This window comes from Pseudorca crassidens, chromosome 7 (assembly GCF_039906515.1).
Source record: "Pseudorca crassidens isolate mPseCra1 chromosome 7, mPseCra1.hap1, whole genome shotgun sequence".
Classification (NCBI taxonomy): domain Eukaryota; kingdom Metazoa; phylum Chordata; class Mammalia; order Artiodactyla; family Delphinidae; genus Pseudorca; species Pseudorca crassidens.
In genome coordinates, this window is record NC_090302.1 from 48,616,042 (window position 1) to 48,634,907 (window position 18,866).

The 18,866-nt window shown below is 36.3% G+C and overlaps 1 protein-coding gene across 7 annotated transcripts in view; it reads left to right on the forward strand.

The window, feature by feature from the left end:
* Positions 1–18,866, forward strand: part of TRPM3 (transient receptor potential cation channel subfamily M member 3) — a 519,386-nt gene that overhangs the window by 262,147 nt on the left and 238,373 nt on the right. For all 7 annotated transcript variants that reach the window (XM_067744185.1, XM_067744178.1, XM_067744179.1 and 4 more), the window contains exons 4-5: positions 7,687–7,900; positions 11,018–11,142. In XM_067744185.1, the coding sequence (XP_067600286.1) occupies positions 7,687–7,900; positions 11,018–11,142 (339 nt within the window). The remainder of the gene's footprint in view (positions 1–7,686; positions 7,901–11,017; positions 11,143–18,866) is intronic.

Below are 18,866 nucleotides of genomic sequence, written 5' to 3' on the forward strand. Positions count from 1 at the left end.
TTTAGATGCTCTTCTGAATCTCATTAGCTCATCACACAGGCTTTCTGCTGCCAGGCAGGGGCACTAATGGTCGCAGTGCAGGCATGGGTAACTCATTTGAGCTCAATTTATTTCTAGAAATTAAAAGTAAGGAGCTAAGGGCATGAGGGAGAAGGATAGGATAGGTAGCCAGACAGAGGTAACATTTTCCCTCTGGACAGGTACTTTTTATAACTTGCACCAGTCACTCCTCTGATAGCTCAGAGTTGAGAAACAAAGGGCTGCTTCGAAGGGGACATTAAAGAGCTAATGGCAAGTTATCTGGATCCTGTTGTATGCAGAAGTCATTTATAATGTGAGTGCTTGTAACTCTTATCCAATTTACATATACTGATTTTTCTAACGTTCCAGGCATTTCCCAGAATTTAATCTTTAGTGTTCTGTGTGGTGGTCAGGATCACCCTTATTTTACAAGAGAGGGTCTCAAACTGATCAAATGACTTACAGTGCCAGTACTGTAACTGTTGCTAGAGTGTGATGCCACACGTGATTGGGAAACCTGCAAATAGGAGCACACATCACCACATCAGAGTACTGCCCAGGTAACAAAATTTAATATACACATTAGGAAGATTTCTTGTTATTTGTAAGGTGATCCCTTGGCAATTAATGAGCTCACAAGTGGACAGTCAAAATTGCTTCTCTTGACAACCAGAATAGCTCCTAATTTCAAATCACATTGACCTTTGAGCAGGAATTGATTAATTGCTCTGGGTACAACCATTTATGACCTTGAAGCTGCTGATTCAGCACCTGAGTTAACTGTTATATTACAAGCACTGGGAGAATTACTGAATAACCTGATTCTTATGGGTATAAGAATATAATTTAAAAATTGAAATCTCCAGGTAATCATAAAGTGTCATTTTATCCCTTAGTTTTAATTATCCTCTTATCCCTAAACTGTTTCCTTGAGCTGCTAAACAATAACATACAAAAAGTAACAAATTGATTCATTTAAATGCTTCCTTTTTTTAAAAAATCTTTTATTCTCCAAGGGAAGGAAAAAATAAATCTAAAATAATGGCCGACATTAAAGGAACAGGGACACCCAGTATTTATGTTATTTATCAGTTTCTGGATATCAGGGGTGGGCTGTCATTAATCATGTGTTCCTTTGTATAAGAATTAGTCCTGGTGAAAAAAAATTAGGTAGTTGAAATTGAGTAGCTTATCAGTGGCTGCACTTTCCTACTTCTCATGGCCTGAGTAATTTTCCATTATTTCCTCCATTCTTCTGTTTGATTTTTGTGTAAAATATTGAGTGTTCTTTCTTCCCTCGGGCCCAGTGATAAACGCTAGACACACCACTTAGAATCTTTGGTCTGGGGAAGAGTTGTAATCCTTGCTACTCCTGTGGTCCCTGGGGAGCTAGTTAGAAATGCAAAACCTCAAGTCCCACCTCATACCTACTGAATCAGAACCTGCATTTTTGAGGTCCCCTGGGTGAGTTTTGCATGTTAAAGTTTGAGAAGCACAGCTCAACCTAGAGTTTTCAGTGTAACAGTAGCTTTAATAATGGGTTAGGTGAGTGGTTAATTACTAGATAACTAATTCTGACTCCCAGTCACTCACCTTCCCTGGGTCTCAGTGTCATCTGTAAAGCAGAAGAACTGAAATAGAGTATTTCTAGTTCCCATGATTGCTAAGATATTTCTAAACTCCCTTTTATTTCTAAGATTGTAACTACATCATAGCCAGTACTGAAAGGCTTATCCAAAATCGTAGGTCAGACCAAACATGATCCCTCCACTCAAAGATCTTGCAAATAGGGAGATAAAACTGACACAAACAAGAAACAACAGGAAAAAAATGTATATTAGACTGGGTTTGACTGAGCGTTATATTGAGTCAACATGAGCTTGCATTCCAAGGAGCAGTCAATAAGAGCCTTTGAAAGACAAGAATGATTTATGTAGATGAAAGGGGAGGGACTGGGTTTTCTAGGACTTGGGGAATAACATTAGCCAAATACAGAGAGAAGCGGGGGAACGCCTCTTAAATGAGTAGGGTAAGGCCAAATTGTGGGGACCATGACAGGCAGAATGGGAGTTTATGTATGATGTAACTATTTGAATTGAGAAATAATATGATCAAAAAGGAATTGGGGAAAGAAATCTGCCTGTTGGTGTCTCATTGAGAACACAGGGTTAGAGGAGCCAGTAGGACTGTTGCCACAACCCAAAATGACATCCTAGTAAAGAGCATTCTTATTTATTCTTAAAATAACAACTGAAGCAATAGAAGGAAAGGCCTGGATGAGAGCACCATTTGAGAAATGGATCGTTAGGACTCGCAGACTGCTTGGTTGTAAGTGAAGGAAAAGGAGAAGTGAGAGAGGAGGCATTTATGTTTTTGAGGTCAAGAGCAAGGACCTGGAGTCAGACAGACCTGGGGTGTGAATCCTGTCATCACCACTTAACAGCTGTTGAACTTACTGTTCTTTCCTGTCCCCCGTAAATGTGGATGCCACCAACCTCGTAATTGGGAGGAGTCCATGAAATGATGCATGTAAAGCACACAGTATGTATGTACCTGGAACACAAGGGATTTGATTGTAGGTTTGGGGTTTTTTCTCAGTAGTTAAGAAATTGAGAGTAGAGAGAAATATGGATAGAGAGCCTATGAGCAACATGACCTTACACAGGCCAGACACTGAATACCTCTGTTTGTTCGTCTGTAAGACAGAGAACCAGGGACAAGGTGATCTAAGGTCATTCATTCATTCCCCCACTGGAGCACTTATTAACTGAGTAACAAGTGTTTCGTGATCACCAGCAAGCTTTTCTTCGTTTCCTAGCTAGGAAAAAGATGAAGCTAGTTCAAAAGGAATTTTAACATATTCACTAGATTCGTTGGTCACTTTCCAGTGAACTACTTACATGATCAGTAAATTGGGTTCCTTATTGGTAAGTTGTAACTTTAGAAGCCCCAAAGAGAATTATTTACCAAGTGAGACTTATTCCTAAAAATGCATTAGAATTATTATTACTAATTACCATAAATAATTGAACTCCATAATATGTTATTTTTTTTAATATTATTTATTTATTTATTTAATTTTATTTTGGCTGTGCCAGGTCTTAGTTGCGACGTGTGCAATATCTTCATTGCTAGCATGTGGGATCTTTAGTTGTGGCATGCGGGCTTCTTAGTTGTGGCATGTGAACTCTTAGTTGCAGCATGCATGTGGGATCTAGTTCCCCGACCAGGGATCAAACCCAGGCCCCCTGCATTGGGAGCGTGGAGTCTTACCCACTAGATCACCATAATATGTTATTTAGCTAGGTTACACATACTAAAATTATTACACAATCTCTGTAGTGATTTAGTATGATTGCCATATCTCTTCACATTGAGTTCATTAGTAATGTATGTGTGTCTGTTCCCAGACACTACCTGTGGCTCAGAATCTCACATTATTTACCTGGCTAAATGAAACGTGCAGGTAGGATTGCTCAGTGAGGCATCTTGAAGTTCCAAAAGCCATAATCACACTACTTTTCTTGTTTTTCAAAACATTTTACTGTTCTCATGTAAGCCTTCTCTAATCATTGGGACTACAGCTTTACAGTTCTTCAGAAATTTTAGGAACCACTATCTAGGCTTGCAAGGGGATTTTAGAAGGATGTTTTAATTTTAGAAGGATTTTTATACTTTAGATGTTTTTCTATATTTAGAAGTGTAATTTATATCTCACCTTAGAAGAATATGGATTCTTATTTAGTTGGGGTTTTTTGAAGGAATAAGAAAGTGATACTGAAATAAAGTTACTGAATAATTTGAGAAGCAGTTTCTTAGCATCTTCCACAATGAACATTCTTGGTTTGTATAGTTTGGAAGCCTTGTGAGTCTCAGTTCTAGTTTATTTTACTAAATATCCCTTTCTAGAATTATTCAAAATGGTATAAATTTAATCTAGTAAAGCTACCAAATTTTAACTACTTAAGTAGCATAAGTTCAGTGTAGGGGCACAGAAAACATTTTATTCTTTTATTTTATAGCGTTCATTATATAGATAGCTTTCTTATAAACAGTCACTCAATGAGATAATAAATATAACAATAGATGATTTTAAAAGCTTTTATTTAAGAAACCCTTGTGTTTGCTTCTACCACTGCAGTACCCTTTCTCCAGCCCCAAGGCTGGACAATAAATTGTCATCTCCTGCATAACCTTTTTTATTTATACATCCGAAAGCATATGTTTGTATGATTACATGCAAGTCTATTCTTTTTGTGGTTATGCAACTTCAACATTAATACTTCACAAATTCCAAAAAAAGCACGTTGTTGTTGAAGATTTCTGCTGATATCTGAAAGTTCTTGCCCTCTGCATGAGTTTGTGTACAAAATATGCGGTTTCCCACATTGTAAACTCTAGTTAAATTCTATTGATATAAGTAATATAATTCTTTTTTTTAACATCTTTATTGGAGTATAATTGCTTTACAGTGGTGTGTTAGTTTCTGCTGTATAACAGAGTGAATCAGCTGTATGTATACAGATATCCCCATATCCCCTCCCTCTTGCACCTCCCTCCCACCCTCCCTATCCCACCCCTCTAGGTGGTCACAAAGCACCGAGCTGATCTCCCTGTGCTATGCAACTGCTTCCCACTAGCTATTATATCACTTATTTTATACACTACCAAATGTAAAATAAGTGATATAATTCTTTTGATATAATGTACTTAGCTAAAATTGCCAACCTTTATACTCTTTCCATTCTGGAATTGATTTTTGCTGAGTAGATTAAATCAATATAGAACCAGCTTGTTAGATTCTAACACTTCTTTGGATTTCTAGTATATGTATATGAGAAACTTTAGCTCTTCTGTATTTCTTGATTATGCAGCTTAATTTATCAAGCTACTTTGATATTTTGTATGTTTGTACCTCACATTTCTGCTAAATATATTTAAAATATAGTTTAACAAAAGAATTGACATATAATTTTTAAGGTTTTTGCAACAGTGGGGTCTCCCCGATCCAAAAAATATTACAATAAATTGTCATCTCCTGCATAACCTTTTTTATTTATACATCCAAAAGCATATGTTTGTATGATTACATGCAAGTCTATTCTTTTTGTGGTTATGCAACTTCAACATTAATACTTCACAAATTCCAAAATTAAAACTTTTCTCTCCCACATAATATATAGACTTTAGAATGCTTTGACTCTAATTACTACTCCCTAATTTATATGCTATATTATCCAGTGCTTTAGTTCTATCCCTTTCCACCATATATTAGACACTATTATCATTTTATATTTTACAACCAGTGCTTTTTAAGATTTACCCTGTATGTGCTAATATCTTTGTTTACCATTCTTTCTTGTATCTCAGATCATCCATCTGGGATCATGTAACTTCTGCCTGCTACATATATCTTAAAATTTCCTTCAGCGAAGTCTGCTAGAAGTAAATTCTCAGTTTTGGTAGTCTAAAAATGTCTATAATATGCTCTCATTTTGGAAAGATATTTTTGCTGAATTCTACACTGACAGATAATTTCTCTTTGCAAATTGAAGACACTGTTCTGGCATCCATTGTTGCTGTTGAAAGTAAGCCATCAGTCTAATGACTGTTTCTTTGTAGGTAATCTGTCTTTTATTCTAGCTCCTTTTGAAGGCTTTTCCCCCTACCCTTTGGTGTTCTCTATGAGGTATCTGTGCGTGGGGTTTCTTTTTATTTATCTTGCTTGGGATTCATTGCGCTTCTTGAATCTGAGAATTAGTATTTTTAGTAATTCTGAGAAATTCCCAACCAATATCTCTTCAAGTATTGCCTCTTCCACATTATCTCTTTTATTTCTATCTAGAATTCTGATTACGTCTTCTAAAATTCTCAAATTTTCTTCTATGTTTTCAATTCCTCTATTTTTCTAGGCTGCATCTGGCTTATTTCTCTGGATCTATAGTTAACATGTCTGATCTGTAGTTTCATTTATCCCCTGTATTTTTCATTTAAATTGTTATATTTTAATTTCTAGAAGTTCTCTTTTTTACTCTTTTTCAAATGTGTGTGATCATTTTTTATAATCACTTGTTCTTTACTCATATGTTCAATTTTCTCATTTATGTTTTTTAACATATTAAATGTAGCTATTTCATATTCTCTCTCTGAACATTTCAGTATCTTTGAGGATCTTATTCTGCTATCCGTTGTCTTTTGGTTCTCATTCATGTTGCTTTACTTCCTTTTGTAATTTGTGATTTTATTTTTTTACAATGAGATGCTTATTTTCCCATGGGAATTATTTGAGACCTGGATTGATGATGTATTCCTCCACAGAGAATTTGCATTTACTTCTGAGAGTTATCTGGAGCCATTACCCCACCAGAACCATCTTATATTAAATACTCTGATGTTTCTCAAACCACACTGAGAGTGTGAATGTGGACCAGAACCTGTATGAGGACCCACTTTTGTTTATAAATAACCAGAGGAGAATTTTTTTTTTTCCCATCTGCTGAGAATCAAGGTTGAGGCAGGCAAGTTTCCTTGCTCTATTCTTCTGACCATCAGCCTTATTTATTTTTCTTCCTTACACTTGAGAGTGGAGCCCTTTGAAGTATCCCAGCTTTATGTGGGGTCTCTCCTTAGGCACCTAGGCACCCCCATACTGCATTAAGCTACCAAAGCAGATGCTGATGGTCTTCCAGGATTCAGGAGAAAGCCTCAAGGCCAAAGCTTGCTTTGGTATTTCCTTACCTCCTGAGATTCCAGCTTCTACTTTGTTTAGCTATCTGAATGTTCTCTCTTTTCATGCCAGCTCAGCAATACATTTCAAAAGGCTTTCAGGTGCATTTGCCCAATATTCCAGTTGTTTCCAGCTAGAAATGGAATATTTATATAATTAAAGACCTAAATGAGTATGTGTGTGTGTGTATATATATATATATATATATATATATATATATATATATATAGTTATATAGATGTTTATCATTATATGTATTTATAGCATTTTATTTATATATCCTTATCATAACTTTATTTCCAGTTGCATCTGGTAATACCTTGATATCTGCTATGCACTTCAATTTTTTTCAACTATTCTACAAAAATAATTGGAATGACTTCTGTCACTTTTCTTTGAAAGATAAAACATTTGGTATGCAGTTATTTTTAGATTTAAATAAATATAATCAGCTGTTACCATATTTTAAAATTCTTGTTACATTATGTAGAATTGTAGAATTTTTCAAAACCTCTCAAAATAATAGGGTCACAGAAACAGTCATATCTAGGTCCAGTTGGTATAGGGGGATTATTTATATTGAAAATGTTAGCAACATTTGAACTGTTGCACAAATTTTAAGGTTGGTAAAATATAAATACGATTTCCTTTGAGCAAAGAACCCATCCCAGGGAAAGTTGTGTTTACACTGCATTTTAGAAAGTTAAATAATTTAAAAATTTGTAGTCATTCAGAATTTCAAGAAAATCTTTTAAAATGGTGAATCCCTTTGTCTAGAAGGCTCTTTTGGTAAAGCAATTGATTTGCCCCTTTTAAAAAATCTAGTTTTTATAAGACGTTTTCTTCAAGTAACTATACATATCATTGCAATCAGTAAAGGTAAGCAGCCACAGTCAGCCCTGCACTGCCTCCCTAATCAATGGTCGTCCTTCTTCTAGTACGTACGAGTATCTTTCGATACAAAACCTGATCTCCTCCTACACCTGATGACCAAGGAATGGCAGTTGGAGCTTCCCAAGCTTCTCATCTCAGTTCATGGGGGCCTACAGAACTTTGAACTCCAGCCAAAACTCAAGCAAGTCTTTGGGAAAGGTCTCATCAAAGCAGCCATGACAACTGGAGCATGGATATTCACTGGAGGTGTTAACACAGGTAATTGGAAGTGGGACAGAGAAGGACAACATAAGGCCACGAGAATGTTGTGACTAAGGTCATTTTCTCCTGAGGTTAAATATATTTACATTCCCCCACCTCAGCCCCTACACCTGTGTGTCCACACCTGCTGGTTATTGCTCCTTTCACTGAGTCTCTCTCCTTCCTCTACCTAAATGATAACTGTACTGTCATTTCTCAACCAAGAAGAATTATTTACACTTAAGAAACAGATTGGGATATTTAATACTCGACTCTACAGAATTTATAAACACGACTAATGGAATTTCACAGGATATTTTCAATACCTCAATTTGCCAAATAGGCATCCAGTAATTTTTTAAGGAATAACTTTTGCTCTAAATTGGAGACTCTGTTCTTTAAGTGATTTTAAGTTTGATGCAAATAGCTTTAGAGTTTGCAGAATGCCCTTTCCATCTGGGGTGACAGCAAAGTCTGGAGTAACATGTGTTTATTATTTAAAGTATTTCATTGAATCAACTCTGCACCAACAGAAGACACACCCCACTCTGAACTCCAAGCAGTTTTTTCTACCTGCCAAATGAGTTTCTATATTGTGATCCAGGCAAGCTGTCAAATCAATTCTTACAAACCCACTTAGAGTTAAGTGCTTATCTGCAGAACATTATGAATGTGCAGCAGATAATGGAACGGATGCTGTAAATGTTTTGATGTATTTCCCCAGCCTGAGTCAGAAGTGCCAATTGGAAGAGACAGGTAAGGCTGCAGTAAATTAATTCAGACTTGTTTCAATACTCAAAGTCTGCGCATGTGGACACCTTTGAGGTTAGTGGGACATGCTGAACATCACCCTGGACCAACTAGTTTTAAATAAAATGTATCTCAATGTTGTTTATTCATTTGTTTGTAGTTTAGATGATGTCTGAGTGAGACCTGCACTCAGAAGTCTCCTCCATACCTAGAAGTTGTGAACATTCAGCTCACAACAATATAGGTTCACTTACACAGCGAAATCTGCATATTGGCCATGCCCATCGTTGTCATGTGAAACCCTGACTCAGTCTGTATAGTGACATGATCTTGGAATGACCTGCTCAGCCGGCTCTTTACTGTTTACTTTGTGATGATCAAATATCTACCGAGCAGTTTTATTTCGTGGCTGTTCAGGCTTTAAGCTCCAACTTTCACTCACAGTTTAACAGGCATCATTTGCCTATAATTATTCAGTCTTTTGCTTTCCTGGCATAACCTGCATCTCCTGTGGAGATCAACTCAAAGGTTTCTAAAAGAAATGCTTACCAATCTTCTGTTTGGGGGAACTTGGAACATTGTTTATTGTTTTTCTTCTTTTGTGAAATGCATCCAATATCAAAAGAAGAATTAACAGCGTAAATGTTGTAAACCAAAGAGTTCACCTCTGCCTCTCTCCAGGCATCGAGTTCAATCCAACACTCAAAGTGTGTTCGATTGAACACTCAGCTTGGGTAAAAGGTGAAGGCGGAATTGTGGCAGATGGAGGGAGGGGCTACCATGAAGTTAACCTTCTTGTCCAGGACTGGACCCCAAATGAGTTTTGCATATAAATAGGAAAAAACTTAACACTAATATTCACACCTTTACTCTTGTATTTGGTTTTCTTTATCAGTACTTTCTCTTAGAAGATCCATAGATGAGATAGTAAGTGAAATTGATATGCTTCCCAATGCTCCCAGCACAGCTCAGCATGGATTAGTGGCTATTTACACTACTCTGTTATTTGATTTTTTTTAAAGGAGGCTCTTTCTGTTTGATCTTATGAATATTTCAGAATTGAGTTGTTCACACATGTCTGTTGTCTCCTGTGATTAAATTGCCTGGTGTGTTTTGTGTGCTTAGTTAGTTCAGTGGTGCCCAGTTCCTGAGCCCTCGCTCTGTGCTGGCACCTGAAGAGAGTAAGACGCTGATCTCCAACCTTTCCCTAAATGAGTTTACTCTGAGCAGAGACATCCTCACATGTGATTATGAACCAAAGAAGAATATGTTCAGTGACATATTGAACTATTCAAAATATACCAACTGCAACCCTGTTCAAATGGAGAAGAAATCAAATCCAACTCAGCTTTCATATAGGAGATGGAACTAGGTGTGAGTTTTTCCTTGAAGAATGGGTGGAATTTTCCTTAAAGTATAAATGGAAGCATCTTTTCTTAGAGAATGTATTTTATATCTTCTATAAAAATGATCACTTGAGAGAGAAGTTAAAAGATTAGAAATTATATCTTATTTAAATGGTTTATTAAAAGATAAAAGGTAGTTCCCTACCATCTTGTAAACTGAATTTTCTCACTCTTAACTATGGTGAGGAAAGGCGTGGTGATGGGAAGGCCATTATGACAGAAGAGGAAAATAATTAGAATGATGTCTAAAAAGGTGTATTTATGTATTTTTAACATACATTTTCCACAGAATATGTCAACATTTTCTTTACAAGCAGGGTCTCCACATTATGTGTCCATAAATAAGAAGTTGAAATCAAGATTAATAAAATCTGAACTAAGTAATTACTCTATTTGCTGACCCTAACTCATACACAAACTGTGGTATAGATTTAATATAATATTATTTATGATGCTTTTTATAGGATATTGTCATGGTATTAGTACTTAGTCATAGTAACACATCATTATACTTATAATACAAGAAAAGATTCTCTAAGTTTAAAGTATCGTATTTATTCTTTTTTTTTAAATGAAGTTTTATTATTATTTTGGCCACGCAGCTTGCAGGATCTTAGTTCCCTGACCAGGGATCGAACCCATGGCCCTTGCAGTGGAAGTGCAGAGTCCTAACCACTGGACCACCAGGGAAGTCCCTGTATTTATTCTTTTTATAGATACTGTATACATCTTTTTTTTCATATGAGATAGAATAAGAAATGTATTACTAGAGTTCATATACAAGTCCAGCAAATGTATCTGGCATTAGAGGTGCAAGTTTATGTTCTCTCCTGAACATGTGTAGTTCATGTAGAAATGTGTCAAAACTTTATATTCAGTGCATTTAATCTTAGGAAAAACAGTTACCACAATTTCCTTTAGATCAATGGAAAGTAATTGCTTTAAAAGGCAAGAGTAATACTTCTCTTTTTCCTCTTAGGTGTTATTCGTCATGTTGGAGATGCCTTGAAGGACCATGCATCTAAGTCTCGAGGGAAGATATGTACCATAGGTATCGCCCCTTGGGGAATTGTGGAAAACCAGGAGGACCTGATTGGAAGAGATGTAAGTCCTGGGAGCTCCCTGTATGTGACTTCTCATAGAGGTGATATCAAAAGAGTAAAATAAAATTAGAATTCAAACTATGCATACTGGATTACTCTGTCAGTCCTCACCTCCCAAAATGAAACTGATGTTAGGAATAGTTATGGGAGACTATTTATTTTCCAGAATCTATCTATGTGAACTCCGTGTCAGTTCTTAGGATTAGGAAAGGTCCTAAGTAAGATTTATCAACTACCCTCTTGGTTTGAATCAAGCAATGGTCTTTTATCACCCATCAAATTTTGCAAGTGCTCTTGGCACAGTTATGTTAAGATTAATTAACAGCTTGAATTCATTGACTGATACATAAAATGAGGACTTTCCTCACCCCAGGTCTCCAGCTTCTTTATTTGAGTGCCCTTCACCTAGGACAGGAGGCTACAGAGGGAGATTCTTTCCATTCAAACTTGTGGCTTCCCTGGTTGGCCTTTCTTTTGCTAAATGCTTGGGTGAGGAGTGGCACAGTTGGGATCTTTATTTCCTGCTCTGGAGCTACTCAGAAGCCCTTGACCAAACTCAGCAGGTTGTTAACCTCTCTTTCCTCTTCTGATGTCAGGAGCCACACACTGACCAATCAATCAACAGTTTTGCCAGAGAGAATTTGGTCCTATTTTTTCTGAGTCACTGTCTTATTTCCAGGGTCTCTTTTTCGTTTGTTTAAAACCACAAACAGGTCATTCCCCACCTACCTTCTAGGGTTTTTCTCTCCTACTAACAACCAGACTTTTTCCCCTATGTAATACTTTCCAAAATTCCACTGGTATGAGTTAGACTATGTACACAGATTGCCATGCATTATTTATTTCTTTTGTCCCCAATAATTTTAGCAATTAATTATTTATCAATGCTTCTCTATATCAGATCAATACAATCCTCCATTCCCAATCAGGGCCTGCCATAGAGTAATAAATGTGCTTCGCATTTCTCTCTAAGTAACATGAAGTCTGTCAGAGTCAAAAAAAAAAAAAAAAAATTTTTTTTTTAATCAAAGAGGTTGAGAAGTAACTGGTCCTAAACTGCTTCTTCTATTGTGTTGCAGTATAATGAAACCATCTTATTTCAGTGCAACACAGTATGTGCAATTTTTTAAAATGCAATGCAAAATACTTTGAATTTAAAAATCAAAGATCATGAAATGGAAGCAGTAAATAAACACTCTTTGAATCCTTCAGAACTTTATTTAAGTGACAAATAACTTTATTTTAAGTGATAAGAAATGTCCATATCTATGCTTCCAAATTACATGTAGAAACACGAATTTATCCAGAATATGTAGAATAAGGAATGAGATAGTTTTATCAGTGTAATATTCTCTTAACTAAAATGTACTTGCTGTTTTGTATCATACAAAAATTGAATATCTCAAGCAGCAATTCCCAAAGTGTTATGCTGGCAGAACCGACTGGAAAAGTAATACTAATTTTTTCAAAGTATCTGGGACTAGTCTTTGATGGAACGTATTTGGGTTAATATTTGCCTTAGATTCCAAGTTGGCTTTTAAGTATATATCAGCTGCGAACTAGAACAAATACAGTTCTTAAAGAATTAGAATATGCTAAAATGCCCCCTAATACCAAGAGCATCTAATAGTTCATTTTATTAACAAATGAATTAACTATTTAAAATGTCGTGATGATTCAGAAGTCATTTTTAAATGTTCATAGTTTCAGCATCTCTCTTGTAAACCTGAGTTGTTATTATTCAATTTGTTGGGGGGAAAACCGTTTTGGAACTTTCTCATGCAGATGAACTATGAATAAATGAAGGCTGATTATTTCTTTATTCAAGATAGAGTAACCATATAATTACCTCAGTTGCCTAATCATTTGCAGAGAATGCTGGCCTACTGCCTTTCTGTGTCATTTTGTTTGTCTTCTATTTCTGTATGATTGTGGAAAGACAATACTTATATTGTATTTACTTGCCTTGCTGGGTTGGCTGAATCACCCCTAATTCATTTCCCTCCAATTCTAGCTTTTTTTCTCTGATTTCACCTCCTCATGTGCTCCTCTTTTTCATTCTTCTTTTCTTTCTTCCTGTATTTCTTACCTGTTCTGTGCCAATAGGAACTTACATACGCCTGTGCCAACGGGACTTACTTACATTGTCTGACTTCAAAACTAGACTTGATCCCAGTTCAGGGAGCAGAAAAAGCCACTTATAAGTTCAATAAAATGTGCACATTCATTGTCCCTGCTCACAGGGGTCTAATAAAGGCAAGCCATGGCTCACAAAGATCCAAGTGAACTTGCGGAGAGACCGAGAAGAGGAAGTAAAATTGGCAGGTTGTAGAGAGCACAGGAAAAACAATCGTATTTTCATTTTTTAGTAAGTCTTTGACCAAGATCTGTTGAATTTCAACCACTCTGGCATGCTTTTCCCCCAAAATTGGGAAACCACAATACACATAGGACTTCTCAGGCTCTTATATAATAAGAGTTTGTTTTTCAAGTTGTAAATTATTTGGAGCAAAAGTGCTGTTTTTTGTGAGGTTTTTTTAATTTAATTTTTTTTTTTTAATCTGTGTACTGACCTATTTAGGTGATTCACTTTCCAATCGTAATTTTCTCTTTCCTATAGATTCTTTCCTCTTTTCTATTTATTTATTTATTTATTTAGCTGCACCACGTGGCTTGTGGGATCTCAGTTCTCCGTCCAGGGATTGAACCCAGGTCCTCGGCAGTGAAAGCAAAGAGTCCTAACCACTGGGCTGCCAGGGAATTCCCAAAAGTGCTGTTTTTGGTATACAGGATTTATGACATAGTTTGAGGGACATTTAAATATGTGTTTATTATTCTAATGTATAATTTAAATGATAATTTAAAAGGAATATGATGTTAGGCTGTCATAAAAAGAAGTATTTGAGTGAAATATGTAGTCACTGGTAAAAATCTCCCTAAAATTCATTAAAACAGAAGTGTTGTCTGGTAAGCTTCTTAAGTAGTTACAATAATTTCCATAGCTAGCTTGATTTAATACCTTCTATCCTTTTTCTTCCATTTTATATAAACAAACACACATGTAATAAACATCAAAAAGGAAACCTTATAGGATCAGACATCAGGTAGCAGAGAAAAACAACCAACATACTATTAAAAATCCTGACCACTTCAGAATTCTATCAAAATGCAATCATTTGAAAAAATAGGATTGTTGCATTTTTGGTCAAGTCTATGTCTATATTCCAGAATAAGATTGAAGTGGCACAAAGTAAATGTCAAGGGAAATCCAGGAAATTTACTTGATATAAATTAAAAAATAAGGATAAAAGAAAGGCTCTATATCTTATGCCAGATATTTTATTACAGTAGATTTATATCCAAACCAATAGAAAATATAGATCATTTTATTTCTGTGGGGCTGGCTCTCAGATGAGCACTTTTAGAAGCTGAAAATTCAAGTACTACTACAGTTATTTTATTGATAGGAGTAGTAGACATCACAGTTGCTATTCATTTTAGAATTTGAATATACCTTTGGAATGACACCATAAAGGCAAATACTAGCCCTAAAAATAAAGAAGAAAGATTAATTTGTCCTAGGGTGTGCTTCTAGATATTCTGAAAAATGTACTTCCTTTCAAGTCTGATCTCTTAACTAGGCTTTAAAGGTATAAGGCATGTATCTTTGGATTCTGAGTTCAACTTAGAGCCACACACATAGTAGGTACTCAATAAATATTGAGGAGATGGATTGGCCATGATGAAATTCAGGCTTCAGGGAAAATAAACATTATGGAAAAAATATAATGATAAATTATATCTGGTTCACAACTTTACCACAACTTAATCTCTACTCATATTACAGAACTTGATCATACTATAGTAACTATAGTTGAGGGATTTTTTAACCAAGTATCTGAATATAAAACTATTTTCTTATGTAGCAGCTCAAGTTGGGAGGTGGATGGTGAAGCCTCTACACGTTGGGGATGGAGACAAAGAAATGTGGAATGAGAAGAGGCTCTTCTGTAACCCCTTTGAAAGATGCATGATCCTCCCAACTCAGTGATAGAACTAGCCTTGATTCTTTAAATTTAAATACCTTCAACTCTGTTTAACCAAATCTTTCAATTAATAGATAAAAACAACAGACTTTGGTGAAGAATAATGCTATGAATACTGAGATAGTAACAATCTTTTGCCCTGCCATTAGACCTGAAAACGAATATTGTTCAGCTCTTAAGGTTAACTCCACCTCTGTGGTGTCTCCATATTATTCCTACTGCTCTTCTCTTCTATGGCAACCCGTAACCCTATACTTCCATCAAACTAAGCTCAAGGCTCCCTTCTACCAGACGGCTTCCCTGACTTCACCCACAATATCATATGCCTGATGGTAGTTCTCCCACAACTGTCTTTTTCCCCTACTTAATTAAAAACTCCTCAAAAATAGGGATTAAATTGTTTTCTTTGTTTGATGGTAACCACTAACATAATACTTTGCATGAACATAAGGCCTTGACATGTCACTTAAACTTTATAAGATTTGATTTCTTCATCTCTCAGTTGACTATAAAACATTTGCTCTATTTTATACAACTTCAATGAGCATAATCATAATAGTAATTGTAATTTATTGAGCTCATATTTGAGGAAGCTCTCTGTGATTGTATATATTAGCCTGCTGAGATACGTTTTATTCCATAAAAAAAAAAACTAAGCCAAGATCCACTGTCTCCAAAGCCCATACTCTTAACTAGTATTGGGTTGGACAAAAAGTTCATTCGGGGTTTCCCATAAAATCTTATGGGAAACCCCGAATGAACTTCTTGTCCAACCCAATAGTATGCCAAGTGATATATAAGAAAATATTTAATGATATTATGTTTTTATTGTTAGTTGAGATACTGGCAGGTATCTTATGCCTGTAAATTAAACTCAAAAGTAGACTCAATGAGAGTGACCTGAGCCCTTTTCTTTGTCCCTAAATACTCTCAATCTCGAATGATGATTATGAAAGTGTCACCAGTGTTAAGTCAAGAAAGAAATTCCAGTGAATTGTGATTTTTATATGACTCATTTCAGACTTAGATTCTTGCTTTAGAAAACAATCTGACCAGAATTGTTTCAAGTAATTGAACAGTTTATGAAGCCTTTATGATTTGTCTTTTCCCAAATTTAGATTAACAAAACACATGGCAAATGAAAAATCTAGGCATGATCACAAGAAAAAGCACTTTTCATTTTAGCCTGGGGATGAAAACACAAGGTAGATTTCCAAAGCATCATCTTATGTGGTTATTAAATTATCTTGACGTTCAATATATTCTGTCTTCCCTAAGCTGTAGATATATTCTCAGAATTTTATAACCTTTAAGAGTTGTTACATTTAATTGGCAAGTGTTCTTTTGATGTCATTTTTATATTTTAAGCCAAGAAAAATCAAGTTTAATAATGCAATTGATAATTCTAGTGTCATTTTCAACTCAGTACATTTTTCATTTACTTCAGATGCAAGCCAAATGTGACTTCATACTGTAAGCTCAGAAAACCTCCCAGGAGTCTTATTACATGGAGTTTATTAGACTTCTATGACTAGGTTAGATACGATATATTCAGAGGATGTGAGAGGAGAAGTTGAGACAAGGAGACCCACCCAAGTCTTTACAGTCATGAAGGAGCCAATGCTAGCTAAACCTGGACCACACTCAGGTTCAGGGCTACATTCAGTTGCATGGGTAATACAGTTTCAGTAAACACAGTGTTGAGTTTGGATTTGGACATGTTGATTTCAAAGTTCCTTTGAAATATCTATGTGAAAATGTCCAGCAGGATAGTGAGAAAGATCTGGTTACCCGCTTAGATTCAGAAGATATCTGCATATAGATGATAATTAAAGCCACTGCAGTGGATGGATCACTACATACAGCAGAGTATGTAGAGTGATGAAAAGGAGGGCCTGATAATATCCCGGATCCTGGTGATAGCCAATATTTAACGGTTGAGCAGAGGAAGAGCAGCCTGCGAAGGAGACCAGAGGAAGGGCTAAGAGGGAGGAGCAAAACCAGGGAGTGTTTTAGAAGCCAAGGGAAGACTGTGTTTTAGAAGGACTGAGTGAAGGGCAATGCCAGGTACAACTGAGAGTCTAAGGAAGAGAAGGACTTAGAAGTGTTCATCGACTTGATCAAGACAGACATCATTGGTATCACTGGTCAGAGCTGTTTCAGAAGCATGATGGAGGATCAAGCCATATTTCAATGGGTTGAGGAGGAAAAAAAAGAAGTAGAGATGGCAAGTAGAAACTACCTTTTAGAGGTTTGTCTGGGATGCGGAGAAGGGACATGAGGAGCCAAGGGGAGCCATAATTTGAGGGATTTTTTTCTTCAAGATGGGAGAGACCTGAGTTTGTTTATAAGTTTATGGTAGAAATGGAGTTAGGGTTGGAGAGGAGATAATTAATGAAATAAGTCCTAGAGTGGCCCTGAGGTGATGGGGTCCAGAGCTAAAGGGGAGATTAACCACCTGTACCCTTGTAACCGAAGGAGACGAGGAAAGAATATGTAGGCAGAGAATTGATGGCAGGATTTTGAAGTTTAGCTGGAGGTTTATCATTTATCACTGAAATAATAATAACAACAATGATAATATCAACACAATTGTAGAGTTTAATAAGTATCGGCATCCATCTAAGCACTTTACACAGATAGTCATTTAATCCTCATAATGGCACTCAGAAGTTGCTATTTTTAGTATCACTATCATCCTTCCCATTTTACTGATGGTGAAACTAAACACAATGAGATTAAGTAACTTGCCCAATGTTATATAACTAATAAATTATGTAGCTGGGATGTAAACCTAGGCCATCCAATTCCCCAGATGATATTCTTACCTATTATGCAATATTACTTCTGCATATAAGAGCAACTGTCATTTTTTTGAGTTCATATGTGGATCATTTCTTGCGTTTTATATCTCATTGAATCCTAAAAATGACCCAGTGAGGTAGTTATAATCATTATTAATCTCCATTTACAAATGGAGACACTGAGACCAGAAGGTAAATAACCTGCCTTGGGTCATCCAGCTGGCAAATGTGTAAACACAGGAGTCAGATCATCTGCCAAATGAGGAGAGATAGTGTTTGGGGTCAGACGTATGAGGAACGTGGAGGATGGTAGTCGTAGCCCCAGTGTAGAATAGGAACCAGAACTGATCAGAGCCTAGGGATGGAATGCCAGGCAGCTTAGAGGACCAGAATGGGGCAGAATGGAGGTCATGCAATTATGATGCATCAGTGAATCCAGAGTAGAGGGAAGAGAATATGTTTTGAAGTCTCCAAGAAGATAATAATAATGCAGTATTATATTAGTTATCTATCACCATGTAACAGATTACCCCAAAACTTAACGACTTTAAACATTCATTATATCACCGTTTCTGCGGATCAGGAATTTGTGAGTGGCTTAGCTGGGTAGTTCTGGCTTGGGGTCTCTCGTAAGGTCACAGTCAGGATGTCAGTTGGGGCTGCATCATCTGAAGGATTGAATGGGGTTACAGTACCCTCTTCCAAGATGACTCACTCACATGGCTATTGGGAGGAGTTTTCACCATGTGGATCTCTCCAGGAGGCTGCCTTATTAACATGGCAACTGGCTCCCCCCAGAGTAGGTGATCCAAGAGAGAGTGAAGAGGAACCCTCTTATGACCTAGTTTTGGAAGCCACACACCATCACTTCTGTT